We start from the raw sequence: 18,834 nt of genomic DNA, 5'->3' as shown, positions 1-18,834 counted from the left end.
AAACCTCACCTCTGGACTGGGTTCCCAGCTTTCCAGAAAAGCTTTTACGCCCTATACTCAATCTTTGTTCTTTAATAGTCTACTTTTTCTTTAACACTCCATTTTCCCCCTAGCTCTTTCAAAGCATTTTAATAACGTGGGAATGATTCAAAGTATGAAAAGAAGATTCAAACATCTTCCCTTTAAAGGGGAGCAAGGGTCATAGAAAGGCCTCAGGGCTCACAGATTGGAGAGTCTGGTTTCAGAAAGTCTCTTGAAGGCTAGCAGGCAGCTGAAGAGACATAAAATTTTAATAGATCCTCAGAGGATGGGACATGGTTGCTGGGTCCTGAGCACCTTGAAGCATTTCTTTTCTATGTATTTATTTGGCTGCACTGGGTCTTAGTTGCGGCATGTGGGATCTTTTGTTGTGGAGCAAAGACTCTCTAGTTGTGATGCTCGGCTTCATTAGTTGCGGCACTCAGGCTTACTTGCATGTGGGATCTTAGTTTCCCTACCAGGGATCAAATCCAAGTCCCCTGCATTGCAAGGCAGATTCTTAACACTGAACCACCAGTGAAGTCCAATGAATGTTTCTTTCCTTATCTGTTTTTTTTTTTTTTTTTTAAATATTTATTTATTTATTTGACTGCACCAAGTCTTAGTTGCAGCATGTGGGATCTAGTTCCGCAACCAGGGATCGAACCCCGGGCCCTCTGCCATGGGACCATGGAGTCCTAGACACTGGACCACCAGGGAAGTCCCGAAGGGTTCCTTGATCGTGATGTGGTGTCAAAGTATTTGTTTGGGGAGAACCGAGCAGGATGGGCTGAGCAGGTCTGTTGTTCCACAGGGTCAAGCTTCTTCAGCATGTAGACAAGGTCTCCCTGCTCATTGAGGTAATACTGGAGAAAACCGAGCACACTGAAGCCAGAGTTTCCAATTCCATGTGCAGCTGCCTCTAACTGATGGCCTCATGTGTTTTCAACACTATTCACTTTTAAAAACACCAAACAATTCTAAAAGTTTTAAATGACATGGCCTATGTGAAAGCTATATATTTTTTTACATGTCTGGTGCAATTGCTAAGGAAAATGTATTTCTAGTATTTCTCCCACGTGAAATAGGACAGTCAGACATTAATATGTCAGTGCCTTACAACTGTGGTAGTTACATTCACATGGTGCATGCTCAGTGGCTCAGTGGTGTTCTACTCTTTGCCACCATATAGACTGTAGTCAGCCAGGCTCCTGTGTCCATGGGATTTTCCAGGCAAGAATAGGGGAGTGGGTTGTCATTTCCTCCTCCAAGGGATCCCGTGGTAGGCGGCTTCCTTCCCACTGAGCCACCTGAGAATTCATGTTGAAGGATTTCTGTTAGTAAATCTGAAGAATCGGTAGTTTCTTAGAAAATTCTGTTTGCCTCTATCCTTAATATTCCATCCACAATCCAGTTTTCTAAAAAACCTGAGATCTATTTCCAAAGTCTAAAGTGCATAGAGCATAAGCAACACGAACATCACACGAGCAAGGGGGTAAACTTCTCGGAGGAATTCAGGAAGGCGGATGCGGTGCGGAGGGCAGTAGTGCGAAGGGCTGGACCTGGGAAAGGTTGGCTAGACATGGGTGGGCGGGACCTGGGGGAGGTGGGTCTGGTAGGCACCGCCCAGGGTGTCCGCAGATTTGGCGCCGAACGCCAAGGAATCTTCTCGCGAGAGTTCGAGAGAAACGTGGTTTTTCTGCCGCGCGGAACTCTGCGCTGTTGGCGGCAGCGTCCGGAGCGAGGTGAGAGCGGGCTGAGGGGCGAGTGAAATTACGGAGGGGAGAGATGGTCCAGGTAGTCAGGCGGGGGAGCGGGCATGCTGGGCAGTCGTAAGGAGGGAGAGAGGAAGCAGGCGGACATGACTTAGACGGACGTGGGCTGATTTAGGACTGCAGGGAAGGGAGGCCTGACCGGCCACGACCTGTGCAGAGAGGAGGTCGGTGGGGATCAGAGCTGCCGCTTTTACTTCGTTTACGTTCGGGTCTGCCACTCACTAAACCAAACCTTTTAGTGGAAGGGAACGTGTGTCAGATACATCTTTTACATCTCTGGCTTCTGTATCGCGATTTCTAAACTCAGGAGTCGCCCTGTGAATGTTGAATGAATACGGTTGAAAGAGAGGATAGACAAGGAAGCACGGAAGAGGGGAGATTGGAGAAGAGGGATAGGATGGGAAGTTTTGTGGTTTTAAGCCTGGGTAGCAAAGAAGATCATGGGGTCAGTTTGGTAGGATTTCTGGCAAGGTCTTCTGTTTTGATAACTTAAAAGTTGGACGTTGGACACCTAAGACTGTGGGAATGAATTTATATATTAAATTTCTTTGTTGCCTTCACTCCTCTGCGATTCTGAGGCCTAGAGGAGGAAGTCCTCTAGGTCGCTCTGTGCGACCCCAGAGACGGCAGCCCACCAGGCTCCCCCGTCCCTGGGATTCTCCAGTCAAGAACACCGGAGTGGGTTGTCATTTCCTTCTCCAATTATACTTAATATAGTTTGTGGCCTTGTTACCTCATTCATAGCTCCATTTTGGCTTCAAAGATGTGAACCACATTTCTTTCCAGGAGGCTTAAGCAGAATGGGGCTAAGTATACTTTTTGATGATATAAAACTAGATTATTTTAGGTTCGCCAAAAAGTTTTTTGTTGTTGTTGTTGTATAATGGCTCTAATAGCACTTAGTTGTCTTTAACTTCATTGAAAACAAATTTGTTAGATTGTATTGTGACAGCTGTCATATCAGCATGCATTTAAAAAAAAACTTATCAAAATTGGTGAATTTTTGTGTAGCCATTTTAATATTGAAGATGGAAGAAAAAAGCATTTTTGGCATATTATGCTTTATTAAGAAAGGTAAAAATGCAACTGAAACAAAAAAAGATTTGTACAGTGTATGGAGAAGGTGCTGTGGCTGAGCAAAAGTGTTAAAAGTGGTTTACACAGTTTCATGCTGGAGATTTCTCGCTGGATGATGCTCCATGGTCTGGTAGACCAGTGAATAAATTGAGACATTGAGAACAATCAACGTTATACTACATGGGAGATAGCTGACATACTCAAGATATCCAAATCAGGCATGGAAAGTCATTTGCACCAGCTTGGTTCTGTTCATCGCTTTGATATTTGGGTTCCACATAAGTGATAAAAACCTTCTTGACCTTAGTTTTGCATGCAGTTCCTAACTTAAATGTAACAAAAAACTTCCATTTTTAAAACAATTTGTTATGGGTGATTAAAAATGGATACACTACAATAATGTGGAATGGAAGAGATCCTGGGGCAAGGGAAGTGAACCATGAACCGCACCAAAGGCCTGTCTTCATCCCAAGAAGGTGATGTTGTATATATGGTGGGATTGGAAGGAAGTCGTCTCTTATAAGCTCTTTCTGGAAAACCAAAGGATTGATTCCAACAAATACTGGTCCCAATTTGTTGTTCACTCACTAAGTGTTATCCTACTCTTTGTGACATGATGGACTGCGGCACAACTGGCTTCCCTGTCCTTCAGTATCTCCCCGAGTTTGCTCAGACTTAAGTCTATTAAGTCAGTGACGCCATCCAACCATCTCATCCTTTGTTGCCCCTTCTCCTCTTGCCCTCAATCTTTCCCAGCATCAGGGTCTTTTCCAATGAGTTGGCTCTTTGCATCAGATGGCCAAATTATTAGTTTCAGCATCAGTCCATCCAATGAATATTCAGGGTACATTCCTTTAGGATTGACTGGTTTGACCTCCTTGCAGTCCAAGGGACTCTCAAGAATCTTCTCCAGCACCGCCGTTCAAAAGCATCAATTCTTCAGTGCTCAGCCTTCTTTAAGGTCCAACTCTCAGGTCCGTATCTGACGGCTGGAAAAACCATAGCTTTGACTATATGGACCTTTGTTGGCAAAGTGATGTCTCTGCTTTTTAATACTCTGTCTAGGTTTGTCATAGTTTTTCTACCAGGGAGCAAGCGTCTTTCAGTTTCATGCCTGCAGTCACCATCCACAGTGATTCTGGAGCTCAAGAAAATGAAATCTGCCAGTGTCCATATTAGACCAGCTGAAAGCACTTAACAGAAAGCATCTGGAATTAGTTAACAGAAAACAAATAGAATGCAAGACCATATGTTTCTTTTCTTTCTTTTAAAAATATTTATTTGTTTAAAATTCACTTATTTTTAATTGAAGGGTAATTGTTCACAATATTGTGTTGGCCTCTGCCATACATCAACATGATCAGCCATAGATATACGTAAGTCCCCTCCCTCTTGAGCCTCGCTCTCACCTCCCACCCCTTTAGGATGTTGCAGAGCCCCAGTTTGAGTTCTCTGAGTCATGAAACAAAGTCCTATTGGTTATCTATTTTACATATGGTAGTATATATGCCTCCATGTTTCTCTCTCAATTCATCCCACCCTCTCCTTCTTGCTCCCCTCCTTGTCCATAAGTTTTTTCTCTATGTCTGCATCTCCACTGCTGCCCTGCAGATAGGTACATTACTACCATCTTTCTAGATTCTATATATATATGCATTATATACTATATTTGTTTTCCTGTTTCTGACTTCATTATGTATAATAGGCTCTAGATTGGTCCACTTCATTAGAACTGACTCAGATGTGTCCCTTTTAATGGCTGAGTAATATTCCATCGTATATATGTATCACTGTTTCTTTTATCCATTCATTAGTCGATGGACATCTAAGTTGCTTCCGTGTCCCAATTCTTGGAAGTAGTGCTGCAGAGGACATTGGGGTACGTGTGCCTTTTTCAGTTTTGATTTCCTCAGAGTATATGCCAAGTAGTGGGGTTGCTGGGTCCTATGTCAGTTCTACTCCCAGTTTTTTGAGGAATCATATTTTCCGTAGTGGCTGTATCAGTTTACTTTCCCACCAGTAGAGCAAGAGGGTTCCCTTTTCTCCACACCCTCTCCAGCGTTTATCATTTGTGGATTTTTGATGATGGCCATTCTGACCGGTGTGAGGTGATACCTCATTGTAGTTTTGATTTTCATTTCTCTAATAATGAGCAATGTTGAGCATTTTTTCATGTTTTTATTAGCTATCTGTATGTCTTCTTTGGAGAAATGTCTGTTTAGGTCTTTGCCCACTTTTTGATTGGGTTGTTTTGTTTTTCTGGTATCATATATTTCTTTGATAATCAGGCAAAAACTGTTACAGCTTGGCTGGGAAGTTCTGATTCATCCACCAGACATTGCACCTTGGGATTTCCGTTTATTTTGGTCTGTACAAAATTCTCTTAATGGAAAAAACATCTCCATTCTCTGGAAGACTATAAAAGGCACCTAGAACTGTTCTTTTCTAAAAAAGATAAATAGTTTTGAGAAGATGGAATTACAAACTTGCCTTAAAAATGGCAGAAGGTAGTGGAGCAACAGTGAATACGTTCTTCAATAATGTTCTTGGTGAAAATGAAAAATATATCTTCTATTTTTACTTAAAAACCAAAGAAACTTCAGTATGACCTTTAACTGCTTTCCAGTTTTGAAGATCTGTGATTGATAACTTTGTTTTGTTTTTATGTACTTGTTGTCTTGGAAACTTAGAATTGGCGAGACTTCGGAAATCGTCTGGCTCTAGTAGTTGTATAGTTTTGGGGAAATTTTGAAATTCTTCATTCCTCCATTCAACAATTATTTTTTATTATTTTTGTTTTTTTTAGTGGTCCATTGCAGTTATTAATCCTGCTAGATGGAAATTACAATTGTCAAGTATCATTGCCATCAGAACTCTCCCTGTCCAAATTCAGGAACTGAACAGATTCAGATAACTTTTTGAGATATCTTTCTTTCATGAACTCTCATGTTTGTTATCCACAACTCAGGAATCTGATAGATTGGGATAAAGCATTATACCACCCATGACCTGAACTCACTAAAAGTGACTCTCGGTATCTGAATTCTGGAAACATGGATTTGGATAGTGAGGATTCTTGGGCTACTTGTTCTGGCAGTGAAATGAGAAAGATCAGTTTGGTCACTTCAGTTCTCCTCTCTGGGACCAGCACTTTGTTCTCTCCTCCAGGGTTCCAGCCTTGCCCTCCAAGAGTCCGTTTCCTGTCCATTTCCCTCTTGGCCATATTTGAAGTAGGCATTGGGAGGTGTGATCTCCTTTGGGGCTGTAGAGCTGCCCAGGTTTTCTGCTAGTTCAAGTTGGGAGGGCCAAGATCAGGAACTATTTCTCCAACACCAGCTTTGGGGATACAGTAGAGGAGAACAGAGACCCACCTTATCATTGCCCTTTTAGAGCTACAGTCTCCAAGGGGAGACAAACATTTATCAAATAATGACACAAATAGAACCTCATATTGGGGTCTGGGTAAGTGCTATGAAACTACTACTTGACATTTTGAATGCTTATAGAGGATTTAATTTAGGAAAATTGGGGGAGATTTTTCTGATTTGACAGTTGAGATCTGAAAGGGATGAGCAGTCAGAGAAGAGGCTTTGTAAAGGTCTAGTGGCCTGAGGGTTAGACAAAGCATAGAGAATGGTGTGAAGTCTGTAGAGAAGTAGGAAGGTGCTAAATCCTGCAGGGCCTTAGAGTCTTATCATTATGTTAAGAGCAGCAGAAAGTTATTGACGTGTTTAAGCCTGGTAGTGATGTGATTAGCTTGACATTTCCAAGGTACAGTTCAGTTCAGTTCAGTCGCTCAGTCGTGTCCAACTCTTTGTGACCCCATGAATCGCAGCATGCCAGGCCTCCCTGTCCATCACCAACTCCCAGAGTTCACTCAAACTCATGTCCATCGAGTCGGTGATGCCATCCAACCATCTCATCCTCTGTCGTCCCCTTCTCCTCCTGCCCCCAATCCTTCCCAGCATCAGAGTCTTTTCCAGTGAGTCAGCTCTTCTCATGAGGTGGCCAAAGTACTGGAGTTTCAGCTTCAGCATCAGTCCTTCCAAAGAACACCCAGGACTGATCTCCTTTAGAATGGACTGGTTGGATCTCCTTGCAGTCCAAGGACTCTCAAGAGTCTTCTCCAACACCACAGTTCAAGCATCAATTCTTCAGCGCTCAGCTTTCTTCACAGTCCAACTATCACATCCATACATGACCACTGGAAAAACCAAAGCCTTGACTAGATGGACCTTTGTTGGCAAAGTAATATCTCTGCTTTTTAATATGCTACCTAGGTTGGTCGTAACTTTCCTTCCAAGGAGTGTCTTTTAATTTCATGGCTGCAGTCACCATCTGTAGTGATTTTGGAGCCCCCCAAAATAAAGTCTGACACTGTTTCCACTGTTTCCCCATCTATTTCCCATGAAGTGATGGAACCAGATGCTATGATCTTAGTTTTCTGAATGTTGAGTTTTAAGCCAACTTTTTCACTCTCCTCTTTCACTTTCATCAAGAGGCTTTTTAGTTCCTCTTCACTTTCTGCCATAAGGGTGGTGTCATCTGCATATCTGAGGTTCTTGATATTTCTCCTGGCATTCTTGATTCCAGCTTGTGCTTCCTTCAGCATAGTGTTTCTCATGATGTACTCTGCATAGAAGTTAAATAAGCAGGGTGACAATATACAGCCTTGATGTACTTCTTTTCCTATTTGGAACCAGTCTGTTGTTCCATGTCCAGTTCTAACTGTTGCTTCCTGACCTGCATACAGATTTCTCAAGAGGCAGGTCAGGTGGTCTGGTATTCCCATCTCTTTCAGAATTTTCCAGTTTATTGTGATCCACACAGTCAAAGGTTGATTTGGTTGATTTGGCATAATCAGTAAAGCAGAAATAGATGTTTTTCTGGAACTCTCTTGCTCTTTCGATGATCCAGCGGATGTTGGCAATTTGATCTCTGCTTCCTCTGCCTTTTCTAAAACCAGCTTGAACATCTGGAAGTTCATGGTTCATGTATTGCTGAAGCCTGGCTTGGAGAATTTTGAGCATTACCTTACTAGCGTGTGAGATGAGTACAATTGTGCGGTAGTTTGAGCATTCTTTGGCATTGCCTTTCTTTGGGATTGGAATGAGAACTGACCTTTTCCAGTCCTGTGGCCACTGCTGGGTTTTCCAAATTTGCTGGCATATTGAGTGCAGCGCTTTCACAGCATCATCTTTCAGGATTTGGAATAGCCCAACTGGAATTCCATCACCTCCACTAGCTTTGTTCGTAGTGATGCTTTCTAAGGCCCACTTGACTTCACATTCCAGGATGTCTGGCTCTAGGTCAGTGATCACACCTTCGTGATTATCTTGGTCATGAAGATCTTTTTTGTACAGTTCTTCTGTGTATTCTTGCCACCTCTTTTTAATATCTTCTGCTTCTGTTAGGTCCATACCATTGCTATCCTTTATCGAACCCATCTTTGCATGAAATGTTCCCTTGGTATCTCTAATTTTCTCGAAGAGATCTCTAGTCTTTCCCATTATGTTGTTTTCCTCTATTTCTTTGCTTTGATCACTGAGGAAGGCTTTCTTATCTCTCCTTGCTATTCTTTGGAACTCTGCATTCAGATGCTTATATCTTTCCTTTTCTCCTTTGCTTTTCGCTTGTCTTCTTTTCACAGCTATTTGTAAGGCCTCCTCAGACAGCCATTTTGCTTTTTTGCATTTCTTTTCCATGGAGATGACTTTTCCAGGATCCCTGTCTCCTGTACAATGTCATGAACCTCCGTCCATAGTTCATCAGGCACTCTGTCTATCAGATCTACTCCCTTAGATCTATTTCTCACTTCCACTGTATAATCATAAGGGATTTGATTTAGGTCATACCTGAATGGTCTAGTGGTTTTCCCTACTTTCTTCAATTTAAGTCTGAACTTGGCAATAAGGAGTTCATGATCTGAGCCACAGTCAGCTCCCGGTCTTATTTTTGCTGACTGTATAGAGCTTCTCCATCTTTAGCTGCAAAGAATATAATCAGTCTGATTTCAGTGTTGACCATCTGGTGATGTCCATGTGTAGAGTCTTCTCTTGTGTTGGTGGAAGAGGGTGTTTGGTATGACCAGTACGTTCTCTTGGCAAAACTCTATTAGCCTTTGCCCTGTTTCATTCCGTACTCCAAGGCCAATTTGCCTGTTACTCCAGGTGTTTCTTGACTTCCTACTTTTGCATTCCAGTCCCCTATAATGAAAAGGACATCTTTTTGGGTGTTAGTCTAAAAGGTCTTGTGCATCTTCATAGAACCGTTCAACTTCAGCTTCTTCAGCATTACTGATTTGGGGCATAGGCTTGGATTACCGTGATATTGAATGGTTTGCCTTGGAAACGAACAGATCATTCTGTCGTTTTTGAGATTGCATCCAAGTACTGCATTTCGGACTCTTGTTGACCGTGATGGCTACTCCATTTCTTCTAAGGGATTCCCGCCCACAGTAGTAGATATAATGGTCATCTGAGTTAAATTCACCCATTCCAGTCCATTTTAGTTTGCTGATTCCTAGAATGTTGATGTTCACTCTTGCCATCTCCTGTTTGACCACTTCAATTTGCCTTGATTCATGGACCTAACATTCCAGGTTCCTATGCAATATTGCTCTTTACAGCATCGGACCTTGCTTCTATCACCAGTCACATGCACAACTGGCTATTGTTTTTGTTTTGGCTCCCTCCCTTCATTCTTTCTGGAGTTATTTCTCCACTGATCTCCAGTAGCATATTGGGCACCTACTGATCTGGGGAGTTCCTCTTTCAGTATCCTATCATTTTGCCTTTTCATACTGTTCGTGGGATTCTCAAGGCAAGAATATGGAAGTGGTTTGCCATTCCCTTCTCCAGTGGACCACATTCTGTCACATTCCAAAGGTTAGTTAAGCTGTAATACGAAGAATGGAGTGAAAGAGCAAAATGGATAGGAGTAATGGAATAATCCAATATATGTTAGGAAGTAGTTGTGGAAATAGAAATGGCAGACTCAAGGAATAATTTGGAAGTAAATGGACAGGGTAAGTAGGATAGGGGAATGAAGTATTAAGGGGACTTGCAGGTTTCTGAGTTGTATAGCTGGATTGGTGTCATTTACTGAATGGGGAAATTTTTGAAGATTGGTTTTATACATGGTAAGTTATAGATGCCTTTGAAAAATTTTAGAGCTGTAGAATGAGAAGTAGGGATTTAGAGCTCAGATTTGATGCTTGTGTAGAAATAAAAAATTAGCGAGTCATCTATAAATTAGAGTCATGTGCATAACTGAGTGAAGTGGGCCAAGGATGAAATCTTGTAAACTTATTAACCAGGTTAGAGGAACATGAATCTGCAGAAGTTTAGGAAGGGAGGAATGGAGGAAGGGAGGAAAACCAGATAAGTACTGTGTTTCAGAAGTCAACAAAACTACTTTTCCAGCAAAAGGAACTGATCAAAAGTGTCAGATGTTTCTGAGAGGTCAAGTGAGATGGTATGAAAAGCATTCTTTCAAGTTACCAATCAAGACATTATTTCCATTTCAAAGGAAACTTTACTAGAAAGCCAATATGTAAACAGTATTTTTATTTTTTCCTTTTCTGGCCCCACTGCACAGCTTATGGGATCTTAGTTCCCAGGGCAGGGATTGAACCCAGGCCTCGGGCAGAGCACAGAGCCCTAACCACTGGACCACCCGGGCATTCCCAGTAATAATTTTTAAAACCTCTGGTTGGAGTGGAGGTGAGATTCTTGTACCCTGCCTGTTTCACCCCATTTGGACCACAGTTTGAAACCCTCTGAAAAGTTGAAATCATTTTATAATGGGGAAACTCAACAGTTAAGGTAAAATGTTTTGCTCAAACCCATACTGTTATTTAGTGGTAGGCTGTCCATTAGAACTCAGTTCTTTGAGTTTCTAACTTAGGTTCTTTTTTCTGTAATTGTTATATTCTCCACTTTGTTTCACAATGTGTGAGTTTGAAATATGGTTTAACTGACTGAAAAACATGCATTTTGCTGCAAGTGGAACTTAACTGTGTCATAGAAAAACCGCTTGGATGAATAAACATTTTACTTTTTTTTTTCCCTAGAGGAAAAGATGCTAGAACCACAGGAGAATGGCTTGACTGACCTACCAGATTATGAGCATATAGAAGATGAAACTTTTCCTCCGTTCCCACCTCCAGCCTCTCCAGGGAGAGAAGATGGTGAAGGCGCTGAACCTGAAGAAGGTCCATGACACCAGAGTGGTGTCCATGTCCAGCTATCCCTCTGTCAGCTTTCAAAATGACACATTTAAAAATGAGGCTTAAATAAGTAATATTAAATCTTGGTATATTTCACCAGAGTCAGGGAGAGGAGCGCCTGTTCCTGTACCTCCGAAGAGAACAGTTAAAAGGAATATACCCAAGCTGAATGCTGAGAGGTACATTTACTATTTCCTTAAACATTTCTACTTTTCTTTCCATCATCTTTTCCCTCTTATGTTACAAGCTTTTGGTTGGGATGATTTTGGGATCAGATATTTCTAAAGGCATTTTTTTCAGTTTAACAGATAACATTTTTTTCTTATGGTCTTGTTTTGGCCTTGATGGCTTTAGAAAACTTAAAATTTAAAAATACTTCTATTCACAGATTAATTTCAGAGAGAGGGCTGCCAGCATTAAGGCACGTGTTTGAGAAGGCAAAATTCAAAGGTAAAGGTCATGAGGTAAGAAGTGTCTGATTTGTATTTTAGACCTTTGTTTCTTAAAGTATTGGTAAGACTGTGTGCCCATTCGCGTGCTCTCAGGAATCTTAGAATGTTTCACAGATGCTGTCATTCAGCATCATCTCTCTTTAGAAACTGTGATATGTGGAAAGGACATTGAAGACATTTAGGAACTATCAATCTCTGCATAAGTGAACATTTAAAAATTTCCTTTGCATCATGTAGAATGTAGATATAATTTTTTTGCAGATGATATCTTAGTAGAGCTTTGTAATAATTTATGAAGGATTTTCAAATATGTTCTTAAATTATCAACCTCTGGGGTAGGTGTTGGTCCCATTATATAGTAAAGGAAACTGAGTTTTAGTTTTAAGCTTCCACTGCCAGTGGTTAAGAGCAGACCCTTGACTTTTGTTTCATGGACCAGCTAGAGGAACATTAATACAACATGAGCATGATTTTGGTGTGGTGTTCAGGAGAGTTGGAAAGAGGGAAGGGAACTGAAGCAGACAGTAATTCAGAGGCTATTTCACTCCCAGGGGAACTAAGTGAAATAGCCTAGATAGGATATTAATAATAGCAAGGGGATGAACAACATATAATACTTGGAGGTGATTGGGAGGTACAAAAGTAAAAATTAATCCCCAAATTTTAAACCTAGGAAGCTGAAAAACCTGTATTACATTTTCTTGGTTTCAGTGGATAATAAGGAAGAATATAAGCCTGTGTTCTATTTTGCCACAAAACTAAACCTAAGTCAAGATATTTTAAAACCATGCCCAGCTCAGTTAATTCATTGCTCTTATCGAAATTTTCAGGTAGTAATGATAAACTGGTGCTTTGAATTTGGGACATCTTCATCATTTTCATAAGTTCTTTGTTAAGATAAATAAACTTATATGAAGAATAAATATTTTTGTATTCCTTCACTGAGTGCGGGTGGGCTCTGAGTTTGTCTAGTCTTCTATACTTTGCCTTTGAAAAGTCTTACTATTTTCTCACAGAGTTGCATCACTGATGCCTTTTTTCCAGGTGTGATTTGGGACTTTACACTATTTAGGTATGTCTCTTCTCTGTCCCTTGGGTCTAACATGACATTGTGAGGTGGCTGGTCAACAACTGGAAGATGGTCATAGGTGGTTGAGCCTTTAAAAGAACTTTTATCTTCATCAGAATGAGAACGATAAGACATTATGTTCTCAGTATTACATATTGAGTTATTGGTAGAGTTTATTGTTTTAACCATGAGCTTCTTATGGTTCAAATACCACCAAGATCAAATACCTCCATCACAATAATAGTGGACATTTGTGGGCTTGCTTTGTGTCAGGCACTTTACTTGTATTACTTAATCCTCCTAACAACCCTATGGGGTATGTATAATCTCATTTTATTCATGAAGAAAAATTACACAGGTAAAGTGATTTGTTCAAAGTCACACAGCTATTAAGTGGTAGAATTTAGATTTGAATCTATGCAGTCTGATCCAGAGCTTTTAACCACTCTTTTAAAATTCTGTAAGAAAAAAAATTTTTTTTAGTAAAATCAGGAATTTGGAACTTTTTTCATTTATTACTGTGGTTTATTAAATTTTGTTTTTCATTAAAATTTTTTTTAGTGTTAAATTGAAATTTCAAATGTAGAGGGGTACTGTGGTCTGAAAATGTTTGCACTTTTCTTGCTGGTCTTCAGTACTTTGCCCTTGGAATTTCTGAGTATATTTTCTCAGAGCTGATTCTCAGTGCTTTCTTCTCCGTATATGATTTTTAGGGGCCTGTCAGTGTGTATAGTTATTTCTAAAAGATAAGCTTGTCATATTTTATTAAATTTACTTTCAAGTATTACTTTATAGTCCTGAAAAGACACATGTGATTATCTTTTAACTTTTATTAAGTTTTCATACTAGGTTTCTTTTTTCCTCTGATTTTTAAAGCCTACTGCAGGTAGAGGATTGCACTGCAATCCTCTAAGCCCTTAATACATACTTTTCTTCTTAAAGTTTCTTCTAAAAGTTTATTAACCTTATAGTTATAGAAGGACACCAGTGACTTTGATACTACTGTTCAATTCTGAAATCTGCTGACAAGGTCACTTGTGAGAATGAATCTTCTATTTAGCATTTTTATTTTTATGTGCCAGGCTGAGGACTTGAAGACACTAATCAGACACATGGAGCACTGGGCACATAGGCTATTCCCTAAACTGCAATTTGAAGATTTTATTGATAGAGTTGAATGTCTGGGAAATAAAAAGGAAGTTCAGGTAGGTGTTGAGATTATTATGAATATCATTCACAATGCTAAATTGTATAAGGATATATTTAGTTGAGGCTAAGTAGCTCTTTGGGGTCTTCATTTTGCAGTCTTAGTAGAGAAGGGGAGAGTTAATAGTGGTTACTTGGGCACAACTTTTTTTGAAACTTAAGAATAAAATCAGTGACTACTTTCTTCCAAATCTAAGTGAAAATATAAAAATGTCTTTTATTTTCAGACCTGTTTAAAACGAATTCGACTTGATCTCCCTATTTTACATGAAGATTTTGTTAGCAATAATGGTAAGAATATAGGTTTATCTACTTGATAATAAGTTTGCTTTTACAAATGGATCTAGGGGTTGGCAGTGTTACAGGACTGAGTTCTTAGTTTATTTTGAATATATAATTACAGTATAGTAAATAGGAATGAATTAAGATGCCTTGGTACATCTAGAATACACCGTGGTATGCTATTAAGAGATGTAAAAATATCTTTACATGTTCACAAAGAGCATGAGTTTTTGTGAACTGTTGGTCATGACCCATTGGTCTTTTGTAGTGCTTCTTAATAAAAATACATGAAAAGATGCAGTGTTCATATACATGCCCATTATAAAAAAGTGGTTCTGGGAAATTAGAATAATTTGATGTTGAAATACTTCACATTTCACATAAGAGTACAGATCTTGTATCTATGACGTTAATTAGACCTGTGTGACTGTTCCTGGTATTGATTGCATTTGTTGGTCGTACAATGCAACCATAGGCAGTCACATACATCAAAACATGGTTCCTGCCGACAGGGTCTGTATAGTTATCAGATTTTCTGTGCGATGGCTCCATACATGTTTGCTTTTTGTTTTTAAAATTTTTAGTAGATGCAGTAGAAAATACAGGCTCCATATAGAATCCCCGAAAGTTATTTATAAGTTGCTTTTAAAGGTGTAAAAGATTGTGATTTAAATAATCCAAGGTTTAATTATTTGGTAAGGTATGGTATGAAGTGTTGGCATGGGATTTGATATGTGAAAGGAATTAGTTATTAGACTGAATCCCACAGCATATCCTACTGGGTCAGTTAGCTTATTCACTGAACTTTTTGAGCTTCGTACTATGTGCTAATGGGCTTCCTTGGTGGCTCAGTGGTAAAGAATCTGCCTGCCAATGCAGGAGACATGGGTTGGGAAGATCCCCTGGAGAAGGAAATGGCAACCCACACCACTATTCTTGCCTGGGAAATCCCATGGGCAGAGGAACCTGGTGAGCTGTGGTCCATGGGGTCACAAAAGAGTTGGACACAGTGACTAAATAACAACAACACTGTACTATGTATATGTGTGTGTATATATATATATATATATACACACACACACACACATACACACACACACCCCCATAGGAAAGGAGAGTAAATGTAAATTCATATTTCAAATGGTTGTCTTGGTGATATGAATTTTTTTCCCCCACTTGTCAGATCTGATGAATTATCTTTTTTTTTTTTTAAACTGCATAATGTGAATGATACAAAGAGAGGTTGAAGTGTCAGCTTTGCCATCTTCTTAGTTCTTGCTTATACTTCTGTTATCTTCTACCTCAAGATGTTCTGTTATTTTGCAAAAATCTTTTAAAGTTACCACTTGTGCATTTTGTTAGGGTTGTTTTGGTTAAAAAAGATAGTATGTCAGTTTGCTTAACTGGGTCATCAGAATATCAGCTATATGTCATAATATGCTGAATTTAAAAAAATGAGGACTCAACTCGACCCTGCCTTGAAGGTAGCTTAGGATAAGTGATAGGTTGTCACTGCCAGTTCTTCTAAATGTAAGTTAGAAGAGGAAATATAAATTTTCCTTAATTCTTAAATGAAGTATAAAGGGAAAATTTAGTATTTACTTTTCATACCCCTGTGAATCATTTTAGGAACATCCTACTTTGAGATAACTGGTGTACAGGGTTTTAAGAATTTATTAAGACTAATAATGTAGAGAGCACTGGATTAAAAAAAAAAATTAGCTTGGAAATATGTCCACAGATCTCTAAATTTCTTTTGCCTTTTTCACTTTGTGTCTGGGTTTTACCGTATATAAAAATAGCCTATATACAATAGTTACTGTGTATCATACAAACAACGTAGCAAGCTAGTAAAATGTTTTTAATGTAAAACAAGGATATGAGTTGGATTCTTTAAGTTCTTTTTTAGCAACTACGAACTTTTGCTCTCTGTTAATGCATATTTTTAAACTAGTATCCCGTTTGACTTAAAAATAACTCTTTAAATATTCCTTCTACTTGTTTGAGTCAAGCATGTCAAGCATCTGTTCTCATACCTCACAAATTGTTTCTTCACGTCTGGTACCTTGTTGCTTTAAACTGGTTTTCAGTCAATAGCTGCAGAAACTCTTTTTCTAACTAGTTTAACACTACAGACACACTTTTTCTTGTCTACTGCAGATGAAGTAGAGGAAAATAATGGCCATGATGTAACTGCTACCGAATTAGATCACTTTCTGACAAACTCATACGGAAGTGTAGAGTTTGCTTCTGAGTCAAGTAGAAGCCTAACAGAAGAAGAACAACAAAGAATTGAGAGAAATAAACAACTGGCCTTGGAAAGAAGACAGGCAAAGCTACTGAGTAACAGTCAGTCCCTAGGAAATGGTAAATTTTATGCTGCATTTTATGTGCTACCATTAATATATCAAGGGCACGTTAGAAATTTTAACTTCTTTACTATTCCTACAAATAAAATACCTCGAAGAATAGAAAAGTATGGTACAGTATATTAAATTTATGTATATTCAAGAGAGAGAGTGAGCGAGAGACCTAGTTGGAACCCACAAAGAATACAAGTTCAAGATCGTTTTCTGGGTAGCTGAGCATCTGTTAAAAAATTATTCTAATAATCATTTAAAATTGATTCTGGGTCTTTCAAAAACAGATTCTTCCCTGACTCCTTAAAGCATGTGACATATAATTTTATCTTAATGATCATAATTAAAACATTAATTGCTTTGTTATTTCCTAAACATATAAAATACTCTGCACCCATTGACTACTTTAGAGCCATTTGCTGTGACATGAATAGGTCCCAAATGCTTTTTAATTGCATTGTGTCACTTCTGTTGTGAGCTGTCATATTTGCTTTCTTGTTGATTCCCTTATCTCTTTTAAAACTGCCTTAAACTTTGCTGATTTAAAACAGACTGTGGGTTTGGGAACTGGATAATCAAATTTGGAAAGCTGTATTTAAAAAGTAATTGCAAATTGCTTTTGAATGAAGCACACATAATCACATTTATCTTTGTCAGTTTCCAATCCAGTTTTTCCTTTTGAAGTGGGAAAATAAGAATTATTTTCTTATTATAGTGAAGATACCATGTTATAAAACAAGTTTCATGCCAAATAATGAAATTCTCAAGTGAAAATTATTCTGTGGTATTGTCAGTTTTTTTCCAGTTAGAATGAATTTAATTTTTAACCTAACAAATGGATGGTTTATACTACTTTGTGAAAAATTACATGAAGATAGAACTGTTGTTGGTGGCAGTTCTTCCTTGCTGTCATTATCAAAGTTTACTTGGCGATAAGTATTTTAAGGCCCATCTTCTATTTATAATATATGACTTTAAAATTTTCTGAGTAGAAATGAGTATCTTATTTTTTTTTACTATAGATCACTTATATATCTCATAAGAACATCTGACTTTAAAAAACCTATCTAGTAATTGTGATTTTTGAATGGGAACAGTTGCATTTGGCTATGATTCAGAAGTTTGAGTTCAACTTGCATTTTTAATGGCTTTTATAATAATACATGTATTGACATGGTTTTATTTGGAAGAAAGGGATCATAATTAACATTAAAGTGATCATAGATTTCATTTTTATTGATCTAGACTTGTGAAGAAGTTTGTACTATGTAAGATCGGATCCGGTGCTTGTAATCAGTAATAACGGTTTCTCTTGCAGACTTGTCAGTGAACACACCCAGCACACAGACCTCTGAGGCGGGCAGTACAGGTGAGGAGCAAAAGGAGGAAGAATCAAATGGATTTAACAAAGACCTTCTAGACAGTCCACATAATGCTGGTGCTGCCAGTACTATAAACGAAGAGGAGCAGTTAAAAGTCGAGGAAACACAACTGGACCAATCCTTTTAAAATGTACAGTAGTAACTTAAGGCTTCATCTAGAAATGTTCCTCAAGTTGGATAGGCCTCAAGTGAGAACATCTATTAACTTGCTGTCTTCCAAATTTGAGATGACGGTGCAGTGCATTTTATTTGCTTTGAGTGAAAATCTTTATATAGTGAAACTTTTTGATTCCTGTTTAAAATCTGGCATTATTTTAATTATGTTATGTGCTCAATTGCTCAGTTGTGTCTGACTGTGACCCTCATGGATTGTAGCCCGCCAGGCTCTTCTGTCCATAGGATTTTCCAGGCAGGAATCACTGGAGTGGGTTTGCCATTTCCTCCTCCGGGGGATCTCGACCCAGGGATCAAGCCTGAGTCTCCAGTGTCTCCTGTATTGCAGGCGGATTCTTCAGTGCTGAGCCACTGGGGAGGCCTTATTTATAATTGTTTCTTATTAACTTTCATTGTATATTTTTCTCCTTAGTGTTTATTTGTATTTAAGTATGACATTGTAAAAACGATTGGTAGTTAATAAGTAGCTTTTGCTGCTTGTGTTCCATTGAATGCCCTGTTTTTATTAAATTGGGTGGTATTTTAAGATGTAAATACGTATAATAAATACTAATGTTTTTTTTTTTTAAATAAAAATCTCATGAACTATCCCTACAGGCTTTATAAAAGTTTCTTACTGCTCTTTAATGCTACACTATATACTTAGGGTAAAATGTTTACAGTTGTTATATATGTGTTTACATGTCTTTTGAGAAGTCACTTTAATACTTCCAAGGGTCAGTGAAAAGCTGATGTATTGCCTGGCCTGCATAGGTCCTAGGGAAATTCATATGCTCCTTGGTACCTTTTGTTGTTCAATCACTAAGTTG

General features: G+C 38.8%; 1 protein-coding gene and 1 non-coding gene across 4 annotated transcripts; both read left to right on the top strand.

Annotated features, from left to right (window-relative positions):
- Positions 1–1,677: 1,677 nt before the first annotated feature.
- TIPIN (TIMELESS interacting protein) lies at positions 1,678–18,615 on the top strand. Of its 3 annotated transcripts, XM_070796935.1 has the most exons (9): positions 1,723–1,763; positions 10,470–10,594; positions 10,945–11,085; positions 11,201–11,279; positions 11,489–11,564; positions 13,704–13,826; positions 14,055–14,118; positions 16,270–16,476; positions 17,788–18,615. In XM_070796935.1, exons 3-9 carry the CDS (start codon positions 10,953–10,955, stop codon positions 17,976–17,978), a joined length of 873 nt encoding a protein of 290 aa, XP_070653036.1. In that variant the 5' UTR covers positions 1,723–1,763; positions 10,470–10,594; positions 10,945–10,952; the 3' UTR covers positions 17,979–18,615. The 3 variants fall into 3 exon arrangements, with proteins under 3 accessions (XP_070653035.1, XP_070653037.1, XP_070653036.1); XM_070796934.1 differs by lacking the exon at positions 10,470–10,594 and having other exon boundaries at positions 1,678–1,763; XM_070796936.1 differs by lacking the exons at positions 10,470–10,594; positions 13,704–13,826 and having other exon boundaries at positions 1,678–1,763.
- LOC139185511 (small Cajal body-specific RNA 14) lies at positions 14,533–14,666 on the top strand. Its single transcript, XR_011569091.1, has one exon. It is a non-coding gene; the product is annotated as a small Cajal body-specific RNA 14 (non-coding RNA).
- Positions 18,616–18,834: the final 219 nt, after the last annotated feature.

This window comes from Bos indicus, chromosome 10, assembly GCF_029378745.1.
Source record: "Bos indicus isolate NIAB-ARS_2022 breed Sahiwal x Tharparkar chromosome 10, NIAB-ARS_B.indTharparkar_mat_pri_1.0, whole genome shotgun sequence".
Classification (NCBI taxonomy): Eukaryota; Metazoa; Chordata; class Mammalia; order Artiodactyla; family Bovidae; genus Bos; species Bos indicus.
This window is presented reverse-complemented; position numbering and strand designations above follow the sequence as displayed.